The sequence below is a fragment of the Leptonotus elevatus genome, chromosome 1 (assembly GCF_054856555.1).
Source record: "Leptonotus elevatus isolate MCC_2025b chromosome 1, RoL_Lele_1.0, whole genome shotgun sequence".
NCBI lineage: Eukaryota > Metazoa > Chordata > Actinopteri > Syngnathiformes > Syngnathidae > Leptonotus > Leptonotus elevatus.
The window spans coordinates 33,636,695-33,656,804 of record NC_141239.1 but is presented as its reverse complement, the minus strand read 5'-3'; the positions used below and the strand labels follow the sequence as shown (position 1 = coordinate 33,656,804).

At 37.3% G+C, this 20,110-nt stretch overlaps 1 protein-coding gene and 1 long non-coding RNA gene across 8 annotated transcripts in view; both read right to left on the bottom strand.

The window, feature by feature from the left end:
• The window catches only part of LOC147181790 (uncharacterized), a 4,266-nt gene extending 1,403 nt beyond the window's left edge, over positions 1-2,863 (bottom strand). Inside the window, exons 1-2 of the long non-coding RNA XR_015097008.1 lie at positions 440-2,863; positions 186-348 (exon numbers count right to left, since the gene is read on the bottom strand). This is a non-coding gene — a long non-coding RNA (uncharacterized LOC147181790). The remainder of the gene's footprint in view (positions 1-185; positions 349-439) is intronic.
• Positions 1-20,110, bottom strand: part of LOC147181789 (voltage-gated inwardly rectifying potassium channel KCNH2-like) — a 44,661-nt gene that overhangs the window by 23,920 nt on the left and 631 nt on the right. For all 7 annotated transcript variants that reach the window (XM_086093913.1, XM_086093925.1, XM_086093917.1 and 4 more), the window contains exons 2-7: positions 18,976-19,206; positions 9,232-9,396; positions 8,477-8,894; positions 6,833-6,939; positions 5,675-5,745; positions 5,256-5,378 (exon numbers count right to left, since the gene is read on the bottom strand). In XM_086093913.1, coding sequence (XP_085950039.1) covers positions 5,256-5,378; positions 5,675-5,745; positions 6,833-6,939; positions 8,477-8,894; positions 9,232-9,396; positions 18,976-19,206 — 1,115 coding nt within the window. The remainder of the gene's footprint in view (positions 1-5,255; positions 5,379-5,674; positions 5,746-6,832; positions 6,940-8,476; positions 8,895-9,231; positions 9,397-18,975; positions 19,207-20,110) is intronic.

Sequence of the window (20,110 nt, the reverse complement as noted above, 5' to 3'; positions counted from 1 at the left end):
AAGTAAAATAAAAAAACAAGTCACAATATTGTAAAAAATGAAATAAAAAAATAAAAAAATTATATTGAGAAAAGAATGTACTTTTGCTTTTGAGTTTTAATTAATCTTTTATGTTTTGTCAAACCTTGCACGATATCCCCCCAAAAAAACAAAATTAAGTGTGACAACACACCATATAAACATACCATAGTGTTTTTCCATTGTAGCGAAATTCAAACATGAAAACCTTCCGGGCATCATGATACACTCTCAGCCTGTTTTCACGTTCCTGTTTGCTTAGAACTTCTCCTCGATATTCAGTAGGAAAGTCTCTCTTCTGAAAGGAGCAGGAACTGAACACTCCTCGACCTTACAAAGAAAAAAGGATACAACAGAAATATTTCATTATAACAATAATGAAAACTAGACCCATACTAAAGAATATTTTACCAATACTCACCTTTGAATTAATTAATATATTTTATGGTGAAGCCATTCTTGTCTTTACCTAAGGATGAAAAGTATGCTACCTCTTCTTTGGGTTTAACTTTTGCCCTCTGTGGCCTCATGACTGACATGTCTCACTGAAGATAATGATCTAAAGCTATAGAAAAAAATGAGTTTCAATCAGTTTGATAGGTAACTTGGTGCAAATGTCTTGAAGTTGACTTTCAGTGTACCATAATAGCCTGTGCAGTGTGCAGTAAATGTGCCAACGAAAATAAAATACAGTGGATAGCACAGCTCTGCTAAATATTTGCATAAATTAAATGTAATGAACACTAACAGACTTTACTGAAATATTTCTATTGAAAGAACAAATTTAAGTAAACACAAATGCAGCAATTTACCAATACTTCATTTATACTGTACTGGTAATACTAAGCCATTGTATATTTTCACATCAAAAACCAGCCTGTTATTGATTTCCTCTTAAAAATTGCAATTAGCATTCATCTTACTCAACAGACGGTTAGCTCTGCTATGCTAACCGTCGCTAACAGAAGCGTAGCAATTCTAAATAATTAGCTGCATCCATCATAATCAACAGATGGTTAGGTATGCTAACGTAAGCTTAGCTGCACTTACACTGGACTTGCATTATAAATCATTTTCGCGAAAGAGGGAGCAATGTACACAAGCGACCAACAACAACAGGAAAAATTCGAGCTTCAAACCTACCTCATTAGCACAGCTACACGCCATCACATCTCGTGAAGTAAATAGAGCCGGGGGCGGTTCTCTATCGGGGCTGCTAGATGACGTCACTTCCGTACTCAGGGCAATATAATAAATCTCGTTCAAATCAACAAATTGGTTCAGTCGTTGGATTATGAACTTTGTTGATAAGAGTGGCTATTGTTCTATGATTTACAGTGTCAATAAAAAAAAATAGATCACATTTAAAATGAACCCCAAAGGCTCATATATTAAATGAATTACCACAGACGAAAACAAAGGATATTATTGCTAGAATTATAGATCATTTTGTAATCATAAAATGTGATTTCAGTTTCAGTTTTTTAAAAAGGTTTTTTTTTTCATTAACGAAAATGTTTTTTTGCTTTAGTAAATAAAATAACCTTGCTGCTGTCATACAGTTGCTGTCCGAGGATGTTTTAGTACTATACTTTAGTAATGGATGCATGTGTTTTTTGGCAAAATTGTGAGCGAGCCCAATTCCTTGGCTGAGAAGCAACCCTGCAAATGAATGGTCACATGATGCTTTCCTTTTGGCATGAAGCAGGACTGATGGTAGCGCTCACCTTTTCTTCTCCAGACAAGCATTTTTCCGGATGCCCCAAACATTTGGAAAGGGGGTTAATCAGAGAAAATAACTTCAACTCTTTTTTTCTTATTTTGGTCTGTATTTATGGAATCCCCTTTTCACTGGTCACACCAGGCCATCCTCCAAAAGTCTTACTCCCTCACCATGGGTGTAGATGCACTCATACCTGCTTACTGCCATTCCTGAGCAAGCTCTACACTGGTGGTGATGTCCTTATCCCGCAGCTGAATCAACTTTGGGAGATAGTCCTGGCATTTGCTGGATTTTCTTGGGTGCCCTGAAGCCTTCTTCACTTAAAGTTTGTAAGGTCACTAAAGGAAATTACTTTAATTTTCATGGCAAATAGGGACTTTGCAATTCATCTAATCACTATAACATTCTGGAGTACATGCAAATTGCCATCATAAAAAAACAATAATAATAAGTCAGCACTGGAGATTTTTAGAAAATCAATGTCATTCTCAAAACATTTGGCCACTGGTGTACAGAAAGATGTTACATTGTAAAGGCAGGGTGGGATGTTAAATGATGAATCAATATACGGCACTGACAGTTTCTCTGTCTCTGCCTCCAGCTGTTCAAAGTGATGTGATAAACAGCTGTTAACCATTGTATATTTTCAAATAAACAACCACTGCAAGAATTAAATGCTGAAATATATAATTAAATGTCATAGTGTATTTCATTATTTAATTTATCTACTTAGGAATTGGTGGCTGCAAAAAAAAAAAAGGCTCTGCGTCTACAGACAAACATTCACAATACACAGCATTTTGAGAAAAAACGGAATTATGGGGACATGTGCGTAATTGTGGGGACAGGTGACGGTCAGCCAATCAAATGCTGTGAAATATACACTGGTGTGAATAATTCATGAAGTGGTGCATTACGAGGACCTTCCTACAGGGGGCGTCATCAAATACACAAAAATACACAAATTCATGTAATTATGGTTTACAAGGACATTGGCTAAAACTTTGGATTTAAGCCTTCTACAGCCCTAGAAGCACTTCTGCATTGAATGAATTATGAGGACATGGGCTGTGTCCTCATAATTCAAAATGTCCTCGCAGTGTTGCGTGTATTCAGGTGACATGTCCTCATAATACACAAAGGCAAACACACACACACACACACACACACACACACACACACACAAAAAAAGAGACCCCTCATTAGGTATTATAGATGAATACGTACACATCCACACCAAGTAAAACTGGGCCATGTTGTGCTATTGTGGGATTCAAACATAAATATACATACATGGATGGACCTTGGGGCTGGAGCTGTGAACAGTGCAATTAATCATTAGTGGCTCCTAATTCCACTGAGATCTGACATCAGCGTCCCCAGCAAAGGTGGTGGGTGAGGGGGTGTGAGGTGTGCTATACATCAGTGGCACTCAAAGATCAAGGACAAACAAAGGTCAGATTAAATTGTACACACAGCAATATGAATACAGAATGTAGGTCAAAGCTTGAGTATTTCTAAATGTGATCAAACAGTGTTTTAGTATAATGCTTATTAAAAGCTGTTTTCTTGTCCTTATCTTAGTTGGTGACAAGTTTACCTGTTGTATATTTAAAAAAAAAAAGGGGGGGGGGGTCATCCATGTGAACTACTACATTGCTAACCAATTGCATTGCAATTAACATGTTTGTCAGCTCAACAATGATCTATAAGAGACCAAATTAGTAGAGACATTGCTTACCTCATGAGCAACTATAGAAGATATGCGGACAGCTCTTTTGACCCTCGTGTTTCTGCGTTCAGTTCCCAAAGTTGACATGCCGTCCTGAGATAGACGATTCTCCCTGACACTGGCTGATGACATGGCAGCAGCCGAAAGAACCTTTCAATCTGCCCGTCCTCTTCTCAATGTCTGCAGTCGTCTTCTCTCCGGCGACAGATGTTGAGGCTTCACAGCTCACACTTTTCCAGATGCATGTCAATGTGGCTTCATTTTTAATTCCCTTTTCAATTTCTTTTGACTTTTTTTCGTCATTATCATCAGTGCCAGTCTGTTCCTCTTTACATTCACTGCATCATTCAAGTCAAGCATAGTAGTTTTAGGAGTTGTTTCCCTTTTGAACTAAAAAGAAAATTCCATAAAGATCGGATTGTTTCGAGCGAAACTTGTAAAACGTATTTTCATGCTGCCTTGAGTGCTCCTCCAATAGGTCCACAAAAACACTACAACGTCGGAGTCATGAAGATAAATCTTTGGTCCTTATTTTTGCTCCTTGATGAATCAAAAGCGACCAGAATCCTCATTTGTTATCCTCTTAAAGTTTCTTGAAAGATGAAGGTAAAAATGCGGACAAATACGGTCTTTGTTTTTCTCCCATTGCAGTCATCACTATTTTTGTAAGCAAGCATTCTCCTGGCTTGTTTTAGTGTTTCTCACAATCCCCTCAGTCTACAGATGAATACAAACGCCCTCTCTCACCACCGTCTCATTCCCCTCCCCCTTTTGTCTGCTGTCCCATTACCTACTCACAGCATTCTAAAGCAGGAAAACAAACTGCTTGGTTAAGAATGAATATTTTCACCCAAAAAAATGAACACCTATCAATGTTTGATAATGTAAGCCCAACTTACATGTGTATGTTATTACACACACTAACACGTTTACCCTGAGCCTGAGGGAGATTGTCACAAATAATATTAAATCAATAACGGCATTATTAGCATTATAATAATCATAAACAATAATTAGCATGCAGTTTCATCCACTTTTCGGTTTCGCACTTCCTTTCCACTGTTCATAGCAATACCTTTGCATAAGTGGTGTCTTCTCATTGCTCCTCAAGAGGTGATAGTGAGTCACAGTATCTCTAGCTCTCCATATGTTCTATCCCCTTCATTCATCATTCCTCCACTCCCAGCTCTCTTCTTTCCCTGATCTCCAGGGTCCGCGTGGAGGACTTGATTGATTTCAGCTTTCCATAAATAACACACCTCTGTAAACCCATGCTCCTCCGCTGCTTATTTTCTCATTCTTGCCACTCTTCACAGTTTCTGTCATTTTCTCTGACTTTCTCTCTGAAGTGGGTACATCTCAGGCCGTGTTATCTGTTTGGATGCTGAATAGATAACGATATTGGTCTAACATGGTGGGAACTTCACACACAATGCATTTAGTGAGGCAAGGACAGTGATACAACTGACACAAAAAAAAAAAGTGGAAATTGCCGAACATTTCGGCAGCAAATCACACAGCAAATATTCTTGTCCATGCACACACAATGGATGTTGAATATAGATTATACAAAATAAATCATAAAAAAAAAATAACACTGAGATTGATTCAGGACCATGGTCTCAGATTTGGTCCATGCTGACCGTAAAATCTTTCAATTCTTTTTTACGCTCTTACTATGTAACACAAATGGCACTGTGATGACAGTCAAAATTGCTGGATCGATTGATATTTGAGGTGTTGCATCAAGATCAAGAGTGGAAAAGTCCTTTCTATACTAACCTGAGTTACTTTCTCAGTGACATGGTGGGTTCTGCCCATCAGCTTGCATGGAGGTAGGATTTCTCCTGGAGGAAGTGTCATAAAAGCATCTGCTTTCGTGTCCAGCAAACTGTGGGGCATCAGCTGTATATGCACAAATTATGAAAAGATAAAAAATAAATAAACTCAATTTGACATTTTTTAACAAATGCAGTCAATACAAGAAGAGACTTTTATATTATTTATATTATTATTCTGAGAAAATTAGTAAATTTAGTCTGACGTCAGGATGCAGACAAGCAGCAGACTTGTAACTATATACACTCTATTTAGTTGGCAGCATTGTTGCATCAATACTTTGATATACTACTTTAATATTTTAATAACCCACAAATAAACATGACATATGCTGCTGTTCTCTATAAGTCTTATTTCATTACCTGACTGATGGTCCTATAACCTGTATCAGTGTCTGACGTCCCAGCAGGTGCACTGCTCTTTCTATTGGTGGCTATTGGTAAAAAAACAAAAACAAAAAAAATAGGGGGGGGGGGGGTGAAACGGAGTAAACAATTAATTGAGCAGTTTTAAGCAAAAAAATACCTTCAACAAAAATATAAATGCAACACTTTTGCTTTTGCTCCCTTTTTTAAATAAGAAGAACTCAAAGATCTAAAATGTGTCGTAGTGGACACATTGATGGTTGTGATGGACAGAAGTGACAGTGTGTATCCAGGAGACATGCCTGGAATAGCCACAATGTTGAATAACAAATTTGACCAGTTGGTTTAATGTATAAGATCACGAGTTAACTGGGCTAACAGGATCAAGCTGTGTTGTAATAAGACGCTACAAATTCAGAATGTCTAAACGCCATATGAATACACAAAATGAGCATGAGTAGCTAAATAGATTTTGGCTTTTGGCTTTTATTCAAGACAATCCTTCGACTTCCATATGTGTTGTCGGTGATATGAATGCTGATGTAACCAATGCCAGCTCTCTATTTGCCTATCATTTATTTCAGTATTGTTTAGACAATTGATTGATTCTTTCTAGCAAGTAATGCTTCTAAATGATAGTTATACTATTATTAATGAGACCTGGGACTCTATTTCCTGCGTTTGTAAAAAGGATGCAAATAACTGATAACTAATTGATATGATAACAAATAATGATGATTTGGCTATGTTTTACCATTGTTGTCTGTGGATAACTGCATGTGATACTGGAGGAAGGATTGGTGACATACTAAACAACCACCTGATGTCTGTAGACGATTTAGTCATTTTAACCATATTGAGCTGGCCTCCGGCACCTTCTGAGAAGATCCACACAATATAGGGCTTAAATTGATATAAAATACAATGCTAACTAAAAAGAATATGACCATGATCATCCTTATTAACAATATGTTTCAAATAATTGATTGGTTGATTTAATTTGTTTTTAACACTCAAGAACTTACTGCAGTTCGAGCCTTAGTGTCTTGAACCATGCATGGACATTTGAAAAATAGGCTTGCAGTGGCCTCTTGTGGCTATTTGCAAAAGTGATTAACTCAGAAGAGCAATAATAACCAGAAAAACCGAAATTACCAGAAAAGCTGTGTCGAAACTGTATTCCCTTTTCCCAGTAACTTTGGCCACGCTTCATATCATCCAGTGAAGTTGAAAGTTTTAAACTCCCACAGCTGCTATTTAACCTGTGGAATCAAATAAATTGAAATGACATTTTAGTTCTGGTTTCCCTGCATTATAACATATTGTTCAGTAAATGTAAAAAGTAGGGGTGTCAAAATTAGTGTGTTAATTCTGAGTTAATTTTAAGTTCCTTTAACACCACAAATTTTTTAATGACGGCCCCTTACTTGGAAAGCCTGTAATGGGGGAATTCCAGTCGCAACGCAGCAGACAAGTCCACGTCAAAAATGAGCAGTAATAAATGTAATAATAATGCCTATATTTGTAGAGACTGGGGTCAAGTTGTATTTCACAGTTTTGTGCAGAATTTCAGAAGTTACTCAATGTTAAAGGCGCATTGTGCAGTTTAAAAAGGTAATATTAAAGCTTTTTCTACATTATGCATGCTTCACCAATGCCCAGATGAGTCCGAAGAGCCCTGACTGTTTTACTCTGACTGCACCTATGAGCTTTTATCTTCCCTTTATTGTAGAGTGTGCGAACCCTCATACACACTCCACAGTTTCTTTGGGGAGGGGAGGGGAGGGGCGGAGTTTTTCTGACCTCATTTGAAGTCATGTCTTCGTTTGTCCACTGTGGCTCTCGCTTTAAGATCGTGCACGTACTCGCACGCGCACCATGAACGAGCCTGACACAGATGTTGCAGTTACGCTTTGGGCCAGAGGTGGCAGTCGCGAGTAAAGATTAGATAGCTCTTAAAATGAAAAGAAAAATGCACTGAGCTGTCACCAATGACTTACAAATGCAATTATGCCATCTAGTGGCAAAAAAATGACCTCAACGCAAATCAATAGCGCACTCGTTTTCTACAGTACAGTACAGTACTGTACACCTTTTCCCATTTTAACTCAATTTTATGAATTATTATGGAGTTACTGTATCAATGACTAAAAGATGAAGCGATATTTCTCTTAGTTTAACATTTTTTTCCCACTTTTATGTTAACAAGAGCATGACAACTTATAATGTAAATATTTTATTCTACATTTTATTGTTCATTTAGAAGAGATATAAAAAATTTGATTAATTGTGAGTTAACTATTGAAGTCATGCAATTAATTATGATTAAAAAATAAATAAATAAATAAATAACCAACTGACACCCCTAGTAACACCTCATCATATTATTACACACAAATTGATAGATGACTTGTTTTCAAATCAATAGTCAACTAAAATAGTTTGGAAAGATTGCAATATCTCATTGTAACTAGTAGAAGTGAAGCAATTGTAAAGATTTTACCAAGAAATGTTGGGCCACATAAAATGATGTGGCAGGTTGGAGGTGACAGAGATAGAACAAGGGTCAACAACATGAAGTCACTGGGTCCCCAAGAATCATTATTATTATAGATAATTTGTGAAACAAATTTTCAACTGTCCTTTTAATGGCAGGAAATGGTTAGAAATGTGTTAAGTGTTAAGAAGAGTACACAGGTAATATTCAATGAAACAAACTCATTATCTAATAAGGCATATACAAGAAAACAAAATACAATGAAAGAAAAAATATGAAAAGTAAATAATAACAAATATTACCTTGTCATAGCACATGAGGAGGCCAGGGGCGGGTCAGTCAGAGTTGGTGGTGCTGAGGCTGCAGTATGGGGGAATGCATGCAAGTTCCTCTTTCTTCTCTCTCCCTCTGCTCTCATTTCCCATTTCAAGCCAAAAAGATCACCATCTCTCATCTTTCTGTCCCCCTCACTTTGCTCCGCGACAGTCACAAAAGCGCCGGTGTCGTCTTCCACCACTTCATTGTCCCACAGCAGTAGCTCGGCTCCGGCCTCCTGAAGCTGCTGTCTCTCGGGGAGGGACAACAGTTTTTCCAGGGCCACCGACTCGTGTCCCAGGGGAGGAAGGTCAGCATGTGGGGCACTGAGGTCCGGGTCCTGTGATAAGACACCCATAGTCGGTCTGAAGGAGCGAAGGAGGACGCGGAGACGCTGCCGTCGAGCTTCATGAACACAAAGACAAATGATGTTTGGAAGGCCTTCCAGAAAAAATACATTTGCAACTGTTTTCCTTCCCAATATATATATATATTTTTTACATTTCAGAATAAATTGTGAAATGTCTGTGTACAATTAACTCCCCATAACCTTTATGCTGTTTTTGTAGTAATAGTAGTTCATGGCTTCTGACTTCCTGTCTAGGGACACAGCCGCGCAGCAATCCATTACATTTTAGTTTGAATCATTTCGGAAGCAAACCATCAAAGCAAAGCATGCATTACTTTTATTGTTTCAAGGTGTTGCACTTGACTATTACAGTGTTAAATTCCTGTTTCTTACCCAAAGTCAGCCAGGGAATTTGCAGTACACTGCTAAGCTCTCTGGCTGGAGAGCTGTCAGTGGGTCGGATGTCCGCTGGAAGCTCAAAATTAAGAATAAACATGATGACCCGACCATCTTCATTCTTGACAGGGACCACGTCTATCAGACAGTGAAAACACACTCCTGCAGAAATATAGGGGTACACAAGTGTCAGTGTTCTTTCAATGCCAGTGAGATTTTATTTGGATTGCGTCAAGACTGGTTCTGTTCAATTTAGTTCTTATACATCTGGCTTTGCCTCCAATTCTGACTTTTCAGATTCTGGGAACTACATCTAAAACTAAACAAGGAGATAGTGTTCTAAAGGGCTTCTAAGTTACTGCTGATTGTGATACGCTATATAAAATAGAATATATAGATACTTAGGTAATATATTCCATACAACATTACATTATTTATTCAGAACATGTTTGTCACAGGGTAGTCGTTCCTAGTTTCGCCGCTAGATGGCACACTTCGACAGCAAAGCCACACAACGTCATGTCGTCCTTTGCATACAGAACAATATGCCTTTAGCTAGGTTGAGGGGTGCTGAGCTTGAGGCCAGGCAAGACCAATTTGACCATTTTGTACATTTTAATGCAATTTTATTCCCACATTCATGAAAGACAAGAATAACACAGTTCAGTAAAGTCTCTGACTAAACCATTAAATGAGATTGATGAAGTTGATTTGAATGTTGAGCCACAGTGAAATATGAATGGATTGCATCTTTACAACAAACATACTGTAATTATATTACTATAATTCTACTAATTCCTGGGTGAAGGCAAATCATTTTGATACAGAGCATGCCGTGATCTGGAGTAAACCATCTTCCTATAGAGTGGTTGCTATAGTGAGTACTAAAAAAAATTTTTTTTCTTTTTAATGGACATTGGTCGTATTTTTTGGACTTTTACATGAAACACAATACACATCATGTCTAAGACATTAAAATAAATTGACTTTTGTGAGGACACTGACACTGGTCCGACTGGGCCATTAACACATTTCATAAATAAACACAGTAAATTGAAATCAATACGTACTTGCTTTAAAAAAATATTTAATGTTAAATTAAATACCCACTTAAATTCATCATTGTGAGCATATTATATCCTAAATATACTAGGCCAGTGCCGGTTCTGGCAGGGCCACAACAGCATGGCTCATGGCTCACCACCCAAATGGGCCTAATCCTTTATCTATCAAATTTAGAATTAGAAGAACTAAGAATGTTGTTGGTAAAATGGTGTGCTTCCCTAAGGGCCTTGAATACTGAAAGAAGTGTTTACGGTTACAGTTAGCGTAAGTCAGCATGAAATTACCAAACGGTGCCACTATGTGAGAGTGTTTGCGCGTGTGTGTGTTTCGTAAATGTGTGAAGGACATTAAGAGAGGGGTGGTCGCATTATGTCTGCACAATGGATTAGGGTAGCTACATGCAATCTTACTTCCCCTCATAATGATACCACAATGACTCAACCTCAAGGTCGACTTCTTGTCAGACCTGTAATCCGCCCCCACCCACCCATACGCGTAAATAACTGATATTGAAACTGTTAGTCAGCCAAACCCGAATCTAAATCGGCATTATGTAGGCTGTGGGCAATGTGACAGACATGGCACATGATGGAACTATTATGTACAATAAGACTTCAACAAATCTTGCGCATGCCTGTGAGAGTTCAATTTGGTAAGCCTCAAAGGATGATATGAGATGTTTTTTTCTAACAGTGTTACAGGGCAGTTGTCATCACTAGACCTTTATTAAGTAGAGTACAGGCAATGTTTCAAGTAACATTCGTAAGCATTAATGGTGCATTCACAGATGTGCAGGTTACCCAAACCATCAGCACTAAAACACCCCCAATACGATCATAGATGCTTTACGCTGACAATCCGAAGGTCCTTTTTCTCTTTGGCACCGAGGACAAGACAGCCATGATTTCCAAAAACTGTTTGAAATGTGGACTCGTCAGACCACAGCACATTTTTCCACTTTGCGTCAGTCCATCTCAAAAGAGCTTGGGCTGAGAGAAGTTGGCTCTTTTTTTTTTGTCGCACAGTTGTTCACAAAATGGTGAACTTTGCCACACCTTTGCTTGTGATTAAATGAGCCTTTTATTCTCCTTTTCCACTTGTTTCCAACTAACCTGCTCACCTGTGGAATGTTACAAACTGTATTTCTCAGTGTTTGTCCCAGCTTGTTTAGAAAGTGTTGCAGGCATCAAATTCAAAAGGATTTGTAAATCATTTTATGTGCATAATTTAGGGTGATTTTGGCTGAAAAATGTATCACAATATAAGGCTAATAAGTCATTCATAATCAGTAAATATAATTATTGATTTTGACATATTTTAAAAACGAAAAACAATTGCATTGATTGAATATAAAATAAAATACACAACTAAGCAGAGTAAAAATACAATTCAAAATATCTTGTAGTACAATTAATTTGAAAGGAATGTATACTGTTTTTGTGTACATTGTAATATAGTGTAATGCGCAATGTTGTTTACATCCATGCTCCTCCAGCATTGCCGTAAATGCTTGTTTGTGGAAGATGCTACCCCAAAGCAGTATCGTTGAGAACTTCCTTTCAATTTCAAACAGTATACAGTTAAGTGTATTGAACTAATACTTTCTTGAAGCGCATTGTTTTTTTTCTTTTATTGAACAACATCTCAACTTCATTGAAATAAAAGTGAGTATTTCTTCTCATCAACATCCAATCATCCCGTGAGACCAGCATATTACTGAACAGATTGTCAAAGGTTATCAATTGCAGTTAATCTGATGTCTTATTTATTTCCATATCCCCTTTATTAATAAAATTCCTTTAATGTCAGTTTGTGAGGTCGTTGCCACTCTTGGAAGGGCAAAAGGATAATATTTTTCATTACAATACTGCATAAGTATAATATGGCCCAAGATTTATCTGAAAGGATTAAAGATTAATGAATGGTCCAAAAAGATTATCTCAGTTTCACACTCCACCTCCCTCTCACATACACAGGCTACCCCCCCCCCCCCACTCCCCCCGTCCACTGTCATGTTAGTGAGATCATGAGATCATGTGTAGCATTTTACCACATTAAAATTCAAATATTATATTCATATTCAATCAGATAAGCTGCTAAAAATTATTTAGCATTAAAGTGCCTTGCAAAATATTTTTTTCTGATGACTATTTACGAAGTGATTATTGTTTGTTTTATTTGGTGTTGTTTAGTGATTAAAGAAACCCAATTACCGGTAAAAACAATTAAGCCGTATAACATGAGAGCCCAAAACCCAGAGGAAGTAAACTAATGGTGAAAAGCAATAAATTACCAGATGCCAAGAGGACGTTATTGCTAAATTCCTGTTATGAATGTTTTTGAACACGTTATTGTTGTGAATCACTCCGAGCTTTGTTTTGTTTTCCCTGTCAGTTTGATATGTCGGCATTTTTTTCTTGTCCCCTCTAGGCAGTATGGAGAGTAGAGTAACACCTGGATGCTAATTGGCAATCTCTTTTAAGATGGATGGTAAACAAGGAGGTGCACACTTTGGAGCTATTGGCAATCAACTCCACTTTGCCGCCAGGTATAGCAGGAAAATGCCAGTTCTTGTTCTTCTTGTTCCTTGGTTTTAATCGATTGCCGTCTCGCATCCCGTCTCCTTTCTGGTTTTGACTGAGCATATTTTGTTTATTAAACCCACTATACACAGTGATTGATTTGGTTACCATGGTTGCCATGCTGCCTTATTCAAAAGGTTGGAGATCCTGAATGTGGTTGGATATGGATAGCGAGCCACGGCACTTGGATATTCTCAAATGGGACCTCGTCTTGGATTTCTTCACCCTCTTTTTACAGTCACATTTTAAATAAATCACAGGCACGAATTAACTTTTTTGACTTGTGATATATTTTTGGTATTACAGATATAAATACATTAAAGCATTCCATTTAGCATACTGTATGTTGGATGTTGTTGTACTGTAGATGGCAGTTTTAGATACATAATAAAGGTAAATAGCAAACCTGAAAAATGACAAATCAATCCTCGTTCACTGGATATTTTCTTGGCTAATTGCAGCAAAGCAACAATAACCTTTTGTATGAAGCTAATCCTCTCAAATTGTCAGTGACCTCACGTCTCTAATTAAGGCAGGTAGAAGAAGTTCCCCTTTAACCTCTCCTTGATTCCCATGCACTGTATACAGTACACAGTGTTTCAAATTCACACCAGTCTTTAGAGTGGGCTTGTGTGTATCTTTTATTGTCTGAGCAAGTCTAAATAAATAAATAAACAAAGGGGTGAAAGTCAACAAAGAAAGCACAGGCTGCTATGACCATGTTTTAGTTAAGTATTTCGCTTCCTAAAACTATATTATTAATTAATTTACGACACTTCATTATTTACTTTACTGGTCTGTGTTGCTAGATGAAGTTTCAAATTGATGCAGAGGTGTTTGGTCCATTTGCAGATACCGTTTTTTTTAGTATTGTTAACAAGGTATGCTATTCAATCAACTTGCATGTATTATTCACCATCAAAATTTGCACTTGTAGTGTATATATTGTAATTAATATGTCGAGTGGGCTCATGGGCCTCACGCTACGTAATTTAAAAAAATGTTCGAACAGCACAAATCTCTTGGGTAAAAATTAAGTTTGAAAAAAGTTATTGTATCGATTTACTGTTCTTGAATCCAATTGTCTGATACTGGCAAATAATAATAATAATAGTAATAATAATAATAGCCACGGTCATTGCAATTAAGGTCCTAGAACAAAACATAATAATGAATGAAGCAGAAGTTGCTATCAAAAGTACTGTGTCAGCCACTGCCACATTTACTGGATCTGTAATAAGTCTGCACAGTCATACAATATGTATTTACCCTCTGCCTCGTCTCCTGGCACAAGTAATAAATGTGGCAATTGTTGGAGGAAAAAAATAAAAACAGGCAATAACAAAAGGTGAATGTCAGGAGATCCTAAAATGGCGGATTGAATGTTAATAGCATGTTTAATATTCTGTTGCAGTTTGTGAGACTGAGGAATAGTGGGATCTATATGGAGAACTGCATAGAATAATTCTTCCTCACGGTCATGCATTTAAGATTGTCTTGTCAATATTTAAAAGTGCCTCTGAAGTGCTTCTACTAGTAACTCAGTAACTTTTTATACTGTAACTTAAGTGTTTTTTTTTTGTCTTTGCCTACACCACATTGGATTTGAAATAAGCCACTAAAAATATCATGCAAGTTGAGTCATTACGTAGTTTAAGTTGTAAGTCAAGTCATACAATCTTGCTCAGTCAGTCACAATTGTTGACACAATTGCTGGCCATAACACAACAAAAGTACATTTATAGCTCGAAATCCTTTACATCTCTAACATTCACATCTCTGAAAAATCAAATAATTTAGGAGTATTACAAATGAATGTATGTATACTTCAATTATTTAGAAGAATGATTTAGTTTGCATGAATTTTTCACAACTTCAAATGTACCTAACACTGTTACTCTAATGCTAAATGTTGACATTATACAGTTTATGTGTGCAGTTTTAGTTACGTCAAATATGGTGAATAGAATAACATCCAGAAAAGCAACTCGTTTCTATGCTTAAAATGTAATCACTTTTTTAATGGTAGCGCGTCAAGATAACAGTTTCCATTAAATCTAATCTATCACTTCCTTGTCTTCTCACTATAATGCACAACTGACGTGAAGTTCAGTATATATTTGATCAGCTATTGACAATTCCGAAATGACGTCACAAATCAAAATGGCGGTCTCAGTTCCACCCTCAAAGCGTTTGAGGCTGATTCCGATAAATTGTTTGTTGTTCTGGTTAACACACTCATTTCAAATCACGCCGTGTCACGTGGACATATGTCTTGTATTTAACATTTGCCTCGAACGCTTTGAGGGCGGAACTGACACAATCAGAGTGGGATAAATCTGATTTCTTCGAATGCAGCATTTTTCCTCGGTCAAGCAATGCTCTTCGCTCATTGAAAAGCATTGGACTTTGCATCGTTGTAATTTGATTTGTGAAGATTCGTTTGATTTGAAAATGTGGTAAAATGTTGAATACTAAAACAAAATGCCTGCTTTGCATGCTAGTCAGAGGCAAAAGCAATACAATACGCCGCGGAAATTAAGCGTTGCATTGTGGAAATAGCAGAAATGCCCGGATGTTCGGAATTGTCAATTGGTGGTAAGCGATTATAAGCTAACCTAGCTAACTTAGCGTCACAGTTTACACTGCTAACTTGCCTGCGTCTGACAGATGGAAGTAAATATCGTAGAAGTTGTGTCTCTTATTCTTGAGGTGTAAATCTTTTATGTTGGTCTTTGTCTCGGTTTCACCACAAACTAGATAATGATAATCAGTGACTTGTCAAGTCATTGAGTTCAAGTCAAAGTCAAGTCGAGTCTCATGAATGCCAAACCAAAGTCAAGTCAAGTCTATCAGAAGTTTTTCCCAAGCAAGTCGCAAGTCATAAAATCAGCAACTCGAGTCCAAGTCACATGACTCGAGTCCCCCATCTCTGGTACAGTGTGCCCCTGCAATGAGAGTCAACTTGCCTAACAGGCAATACAGCATTGGCAAATGCTAAGGTCACTATGTCCTCCAGGACGCCACAAATATTGGCTCCCAAAATAGAAACAGTAATGTAGATTCAAATGTAAAATAAAGCCGTAACGTTACAAAAAAATGATAACAAAATAATTGTCCCGCTATCTTGGTTCGTCGTTTGTGCCCGCATAATATCGCAGCTTTTTAAGCAACAATTTTCAATGTTTTATTATTATTATTATTGCAATACAATGTAACTTATTATCCAGATTTTGGACAATTCACATGGACTTTACAAATTTCCGAGTTCTGCTCCTTTGTGGGGTTTGCTGCCTTCAAATTATACACACTACGCAAATTAAACCATGCCAAACAAGGCCGAATTGCACCCTTCTCCGTTTGTTACCTGGCTTGTATACTTTGATTGTTCTTTAAGCATTCAGGCATTGGACAGTTTAGGTGTACTAGTACACACAGGACAGTACAACGCTGCATTATATATATTTTTCGATTGCGAAAGGTGGTGGTTCTCATTAGTTGGTTGTGGTATGAGCGATTACATGAATTATATGATAGTACATTGTGTGTACATGTGCCTGTGCATCATTGAGCAGGGTACTTTTCTGAATGCATTGTTTCTAGAGGCTCTGTATATTTTTATTTTGTAAGGCGGCAGTTATCATGACTAACTGCTAAGAGGAGCAACCCCATTAATTATAGGACACGTACATTGTGTGCACGCGTGCCCGTGCGGGACTGAGCGTGCAGTTGATTGTTTTTTGGACAAGATTATTTCTAGCTGTACTTATGTTTGTTCCGTAAGGTGGCATTTACTACATACCTGACAAGGACTGACCTCTTTCAATTAATTGTGCCTGCATTGACGTCTCTTTTGTGTCCATGTGCCTTTATGTGACCAAAACTGCTGTTTCTTTATTTTTGACTAGATTATTTCTATTCATGTGTAAAACGGATGTTATCGTGAATAGAGATCACATGATTTATATGATGCGTACATGTGCCACTGTTTAAGCCTAAAGGTTTTGTGCTAACACTGTTTCCTCCACCACTAAATTCAGTGTTTGCGACACACATACCTTTAATTAAGAATCATTACTAGATAGTTCAGCTTTGGTTTCATCAGACCGTGACACATGTCCCATCTGCGAGATTGTGTTGTTGCAAAATGGAGCCCGGCTTGGATGATACATCATCTTATTTTTTTTCCTTCCTTAATAAATTAAATCTCCATTGACTGTAAAAACTGTATTTACATGGAAGATCTTTGTCTGATATTCATTTGTTTGATGATCTTCAACATTAAAGTGGGCAAATTATGCAAAAAATAAGGCAATAAATAAGTAAATAAATGAAAATAAGAATTTGAGAAGAGTTTTTTTGTTTGTTGGTTGGTTTTTACGACGCTGTGAATTCAAACTGTATTTTATTTATAAGTCTGACGATCTAATTTTTGAAAATATATCAAAATATTACAACTGGTCTTTATCTGTCTCGCAAGTACTTTTAAACCCGCAGATACTCAGAGTGCAATTCTGACTTTAATCAAACAATATTAATGACGACGTTATATGCTTCCATAAAATAAAATAACCAACTCTTCCAATGACGGCACTGGAGATGTTAGCAGGGCCGGACTGGGACTCATTTCGAGCCCTGGAGTTTCAGGGCTCAGACCGGCCCACTTTAGTTCACATTTTAATACACATACACAATTTGAAAGTTTGTGTATCAATGTAAAATAGATGAGCATTCCCTCCAACGATATTCATATGGCATTTGATCAAAAATGTAATTTACAATTGAATGCTCTTACAAGAGCGTGTTCTTTGTTTATTTGAACAAGTATGTGAACATAAAATGGGCCAAAAAAGGACAAAAAGAAACCAATAAGCAAATGTACATTAAATGGGATAAGACATTTTACACTTCACAAGACACACTTATCAAATGAAGTTAAACCCGTACAATTAATGCAGCTAACACTGTACTTCCTGTTAGTACTCTTATTTTGAAAAGTGTTCTCACCACTTCTGGTGCACACTACTGAGCTGACTGACGCTAACTTGAAGAGATCAACAGTAATCGTAGGAGGCTTTCCCATCATGCTTTGTTGCTGTTACTACTAGTCCCACTTGTGTTTTGCCTCTTTTATGTGTTATTTTTGTACAGACAAGGTTTAATATAGTTATATTGTTTCTATTAATGGATTAAAGTTTTGCTCCTTTTGATATTAAATTATTGTAACTTGGTGACACCCTTAGTAACAAAGGCAGGCAGTCAGGCAGTTATAATGTAAAGTGGATTGGACTTACACTTGATTCACAATGAGACGGTCAACATAAGATGACATGGATGCTCTTTATTTACTGCCTGCGTGATTTTGAAACGAATGTGTGGGCTCCTGCTTGCCGATTCACAAAATATAGGGCGGCCCATCAGGAATGATCCCGCCCCTCCAGATGGCCCAGTCTGAGTTGAACACACAGCCTTCAAATTCAGAGACCTCAACAATTAATTAAGTACCCGAGCTCCTCAAACCCTACACCTGTTACAATAAACCTCCTTAATAACGGAGGCGAGAAAGAGAAATGATTTAAAAAAAAAAGTATCTTTAAAGAAAGTTGATTAAATACATGTAAATCTTTACTATTAAATAGCACAAAATATGAATGGTGAGCGGCAGGTGGGAGTTCAGTTCTCAGCTGTTGAACACAAGCTGTTTTTCAGTCTGGAGGCACCTTATTGCTCAATATATCTTCCAGGTGGAAGGAGTGAGTAGAGGTGCTGAGAAGAATGGATGTGGCGCTTGGTAATATGGCTCTCCTTTAGAAGGGTGACCTGTACATTTCTCCTGAGGGGGACGGGGGGAATCATTTTTCTTTTTTCTTTTCCTAATCCACCAGGAGAGCCGCTCAGCCTGCTGCTAAAGAGTTTTTGGACCACACTGTGATTATTATTATTATTATTATGATGATGTTGACATACTTATTTTCTGGCAGTGAGTCTGTGTTACTCCAGAAACTGGTGTGATGTTGAATGCCCTTAACTGACTGGTAGCAGAATCATTACATATTTGAGGATTAGATGATGAACAGATGCAAAAGAACTGTACCTTCTTTGGTATAGAGAGTAATCTCCACCTTTCTTTCCTCAGCTCCCAGGAGAGCTTTAGCCATCTGGGCCACTGCTGGTCTTTTGGTCAGCGGTCCATACAAGAAGCTACAGGTGCAAGCCTTTTGCATCACCTCTGCTCGGGTGTATCCACACAGCCCACAGAAGGCGTCATTGCAGAAGATGATGGCACAGTTCTCTACCTGGGCATTGGCAATGATGAATTTTCGGTCTGTGAGGGAAGGAATAGCGGTGAAGATAAATGTTCAACTTTTATATGCTCACAAAAGAAAAGGAAAGAAAGAAAGAAAATTATATTCTATATTATTATTTTTAAAAGTGACACTTAAACCATCAGTGATGCTATAGTTCACAAACTAACATTAGGGCTGGTTGATTTGACCTACAATTAAGTACACAATAACCGCCCCCACCCCAGTTAGTAGTTAGGATAGCCCTGATATAGGAGAATTTAAAGTCACCTTGCAATGTAAAAATAGGTATGAACATAACTTTTCTTATTAAGGCCAGAAATTGGCTATCCAGTTTTCCAATATATATAACTATATACTGAAAAATAATATCTGCCGGGAAGAAAAACAATCCTCAAAAAATAAACAACACTCAGTATGATTTTAGAGCAACCAAGCAAATAATCATATATGTATCAGGAGTACTCATTGACTTTATTAAGCCTTTGACACAATTTACCATGAGGTATTACTTATTTTTTTCTTTTATATTCCCTGCGACAAATGTACTGCAATATGTACAGATGGCAACTGTATTTTGTATTCTTGAGGTAGGACATGCAACAGTAACTGGAGGTGCAGGTTAAAAGTAAAATGAATAAGTCCTGAAGTCGTGTTAGATGTACACAAATATTGGACCACAGACTTTGTGCACAAGAATGGCCAAATGCTGTCAAAATGTGGGATTCTTGGTAAAACAAAGGGCAAGGCACCATCCTGATTCGGAAACATTACACATTCTATACTGTTCACTGGAATTATTATAAGAAAAACTACTGTTAAACAGTAATTTTGACACATGTTATGGGGTTAAAACAGCAACAGCAACAGAAACAACAACAACAAAAAGTGCAACATGCATAATAAATCATGCTGGATACAAAC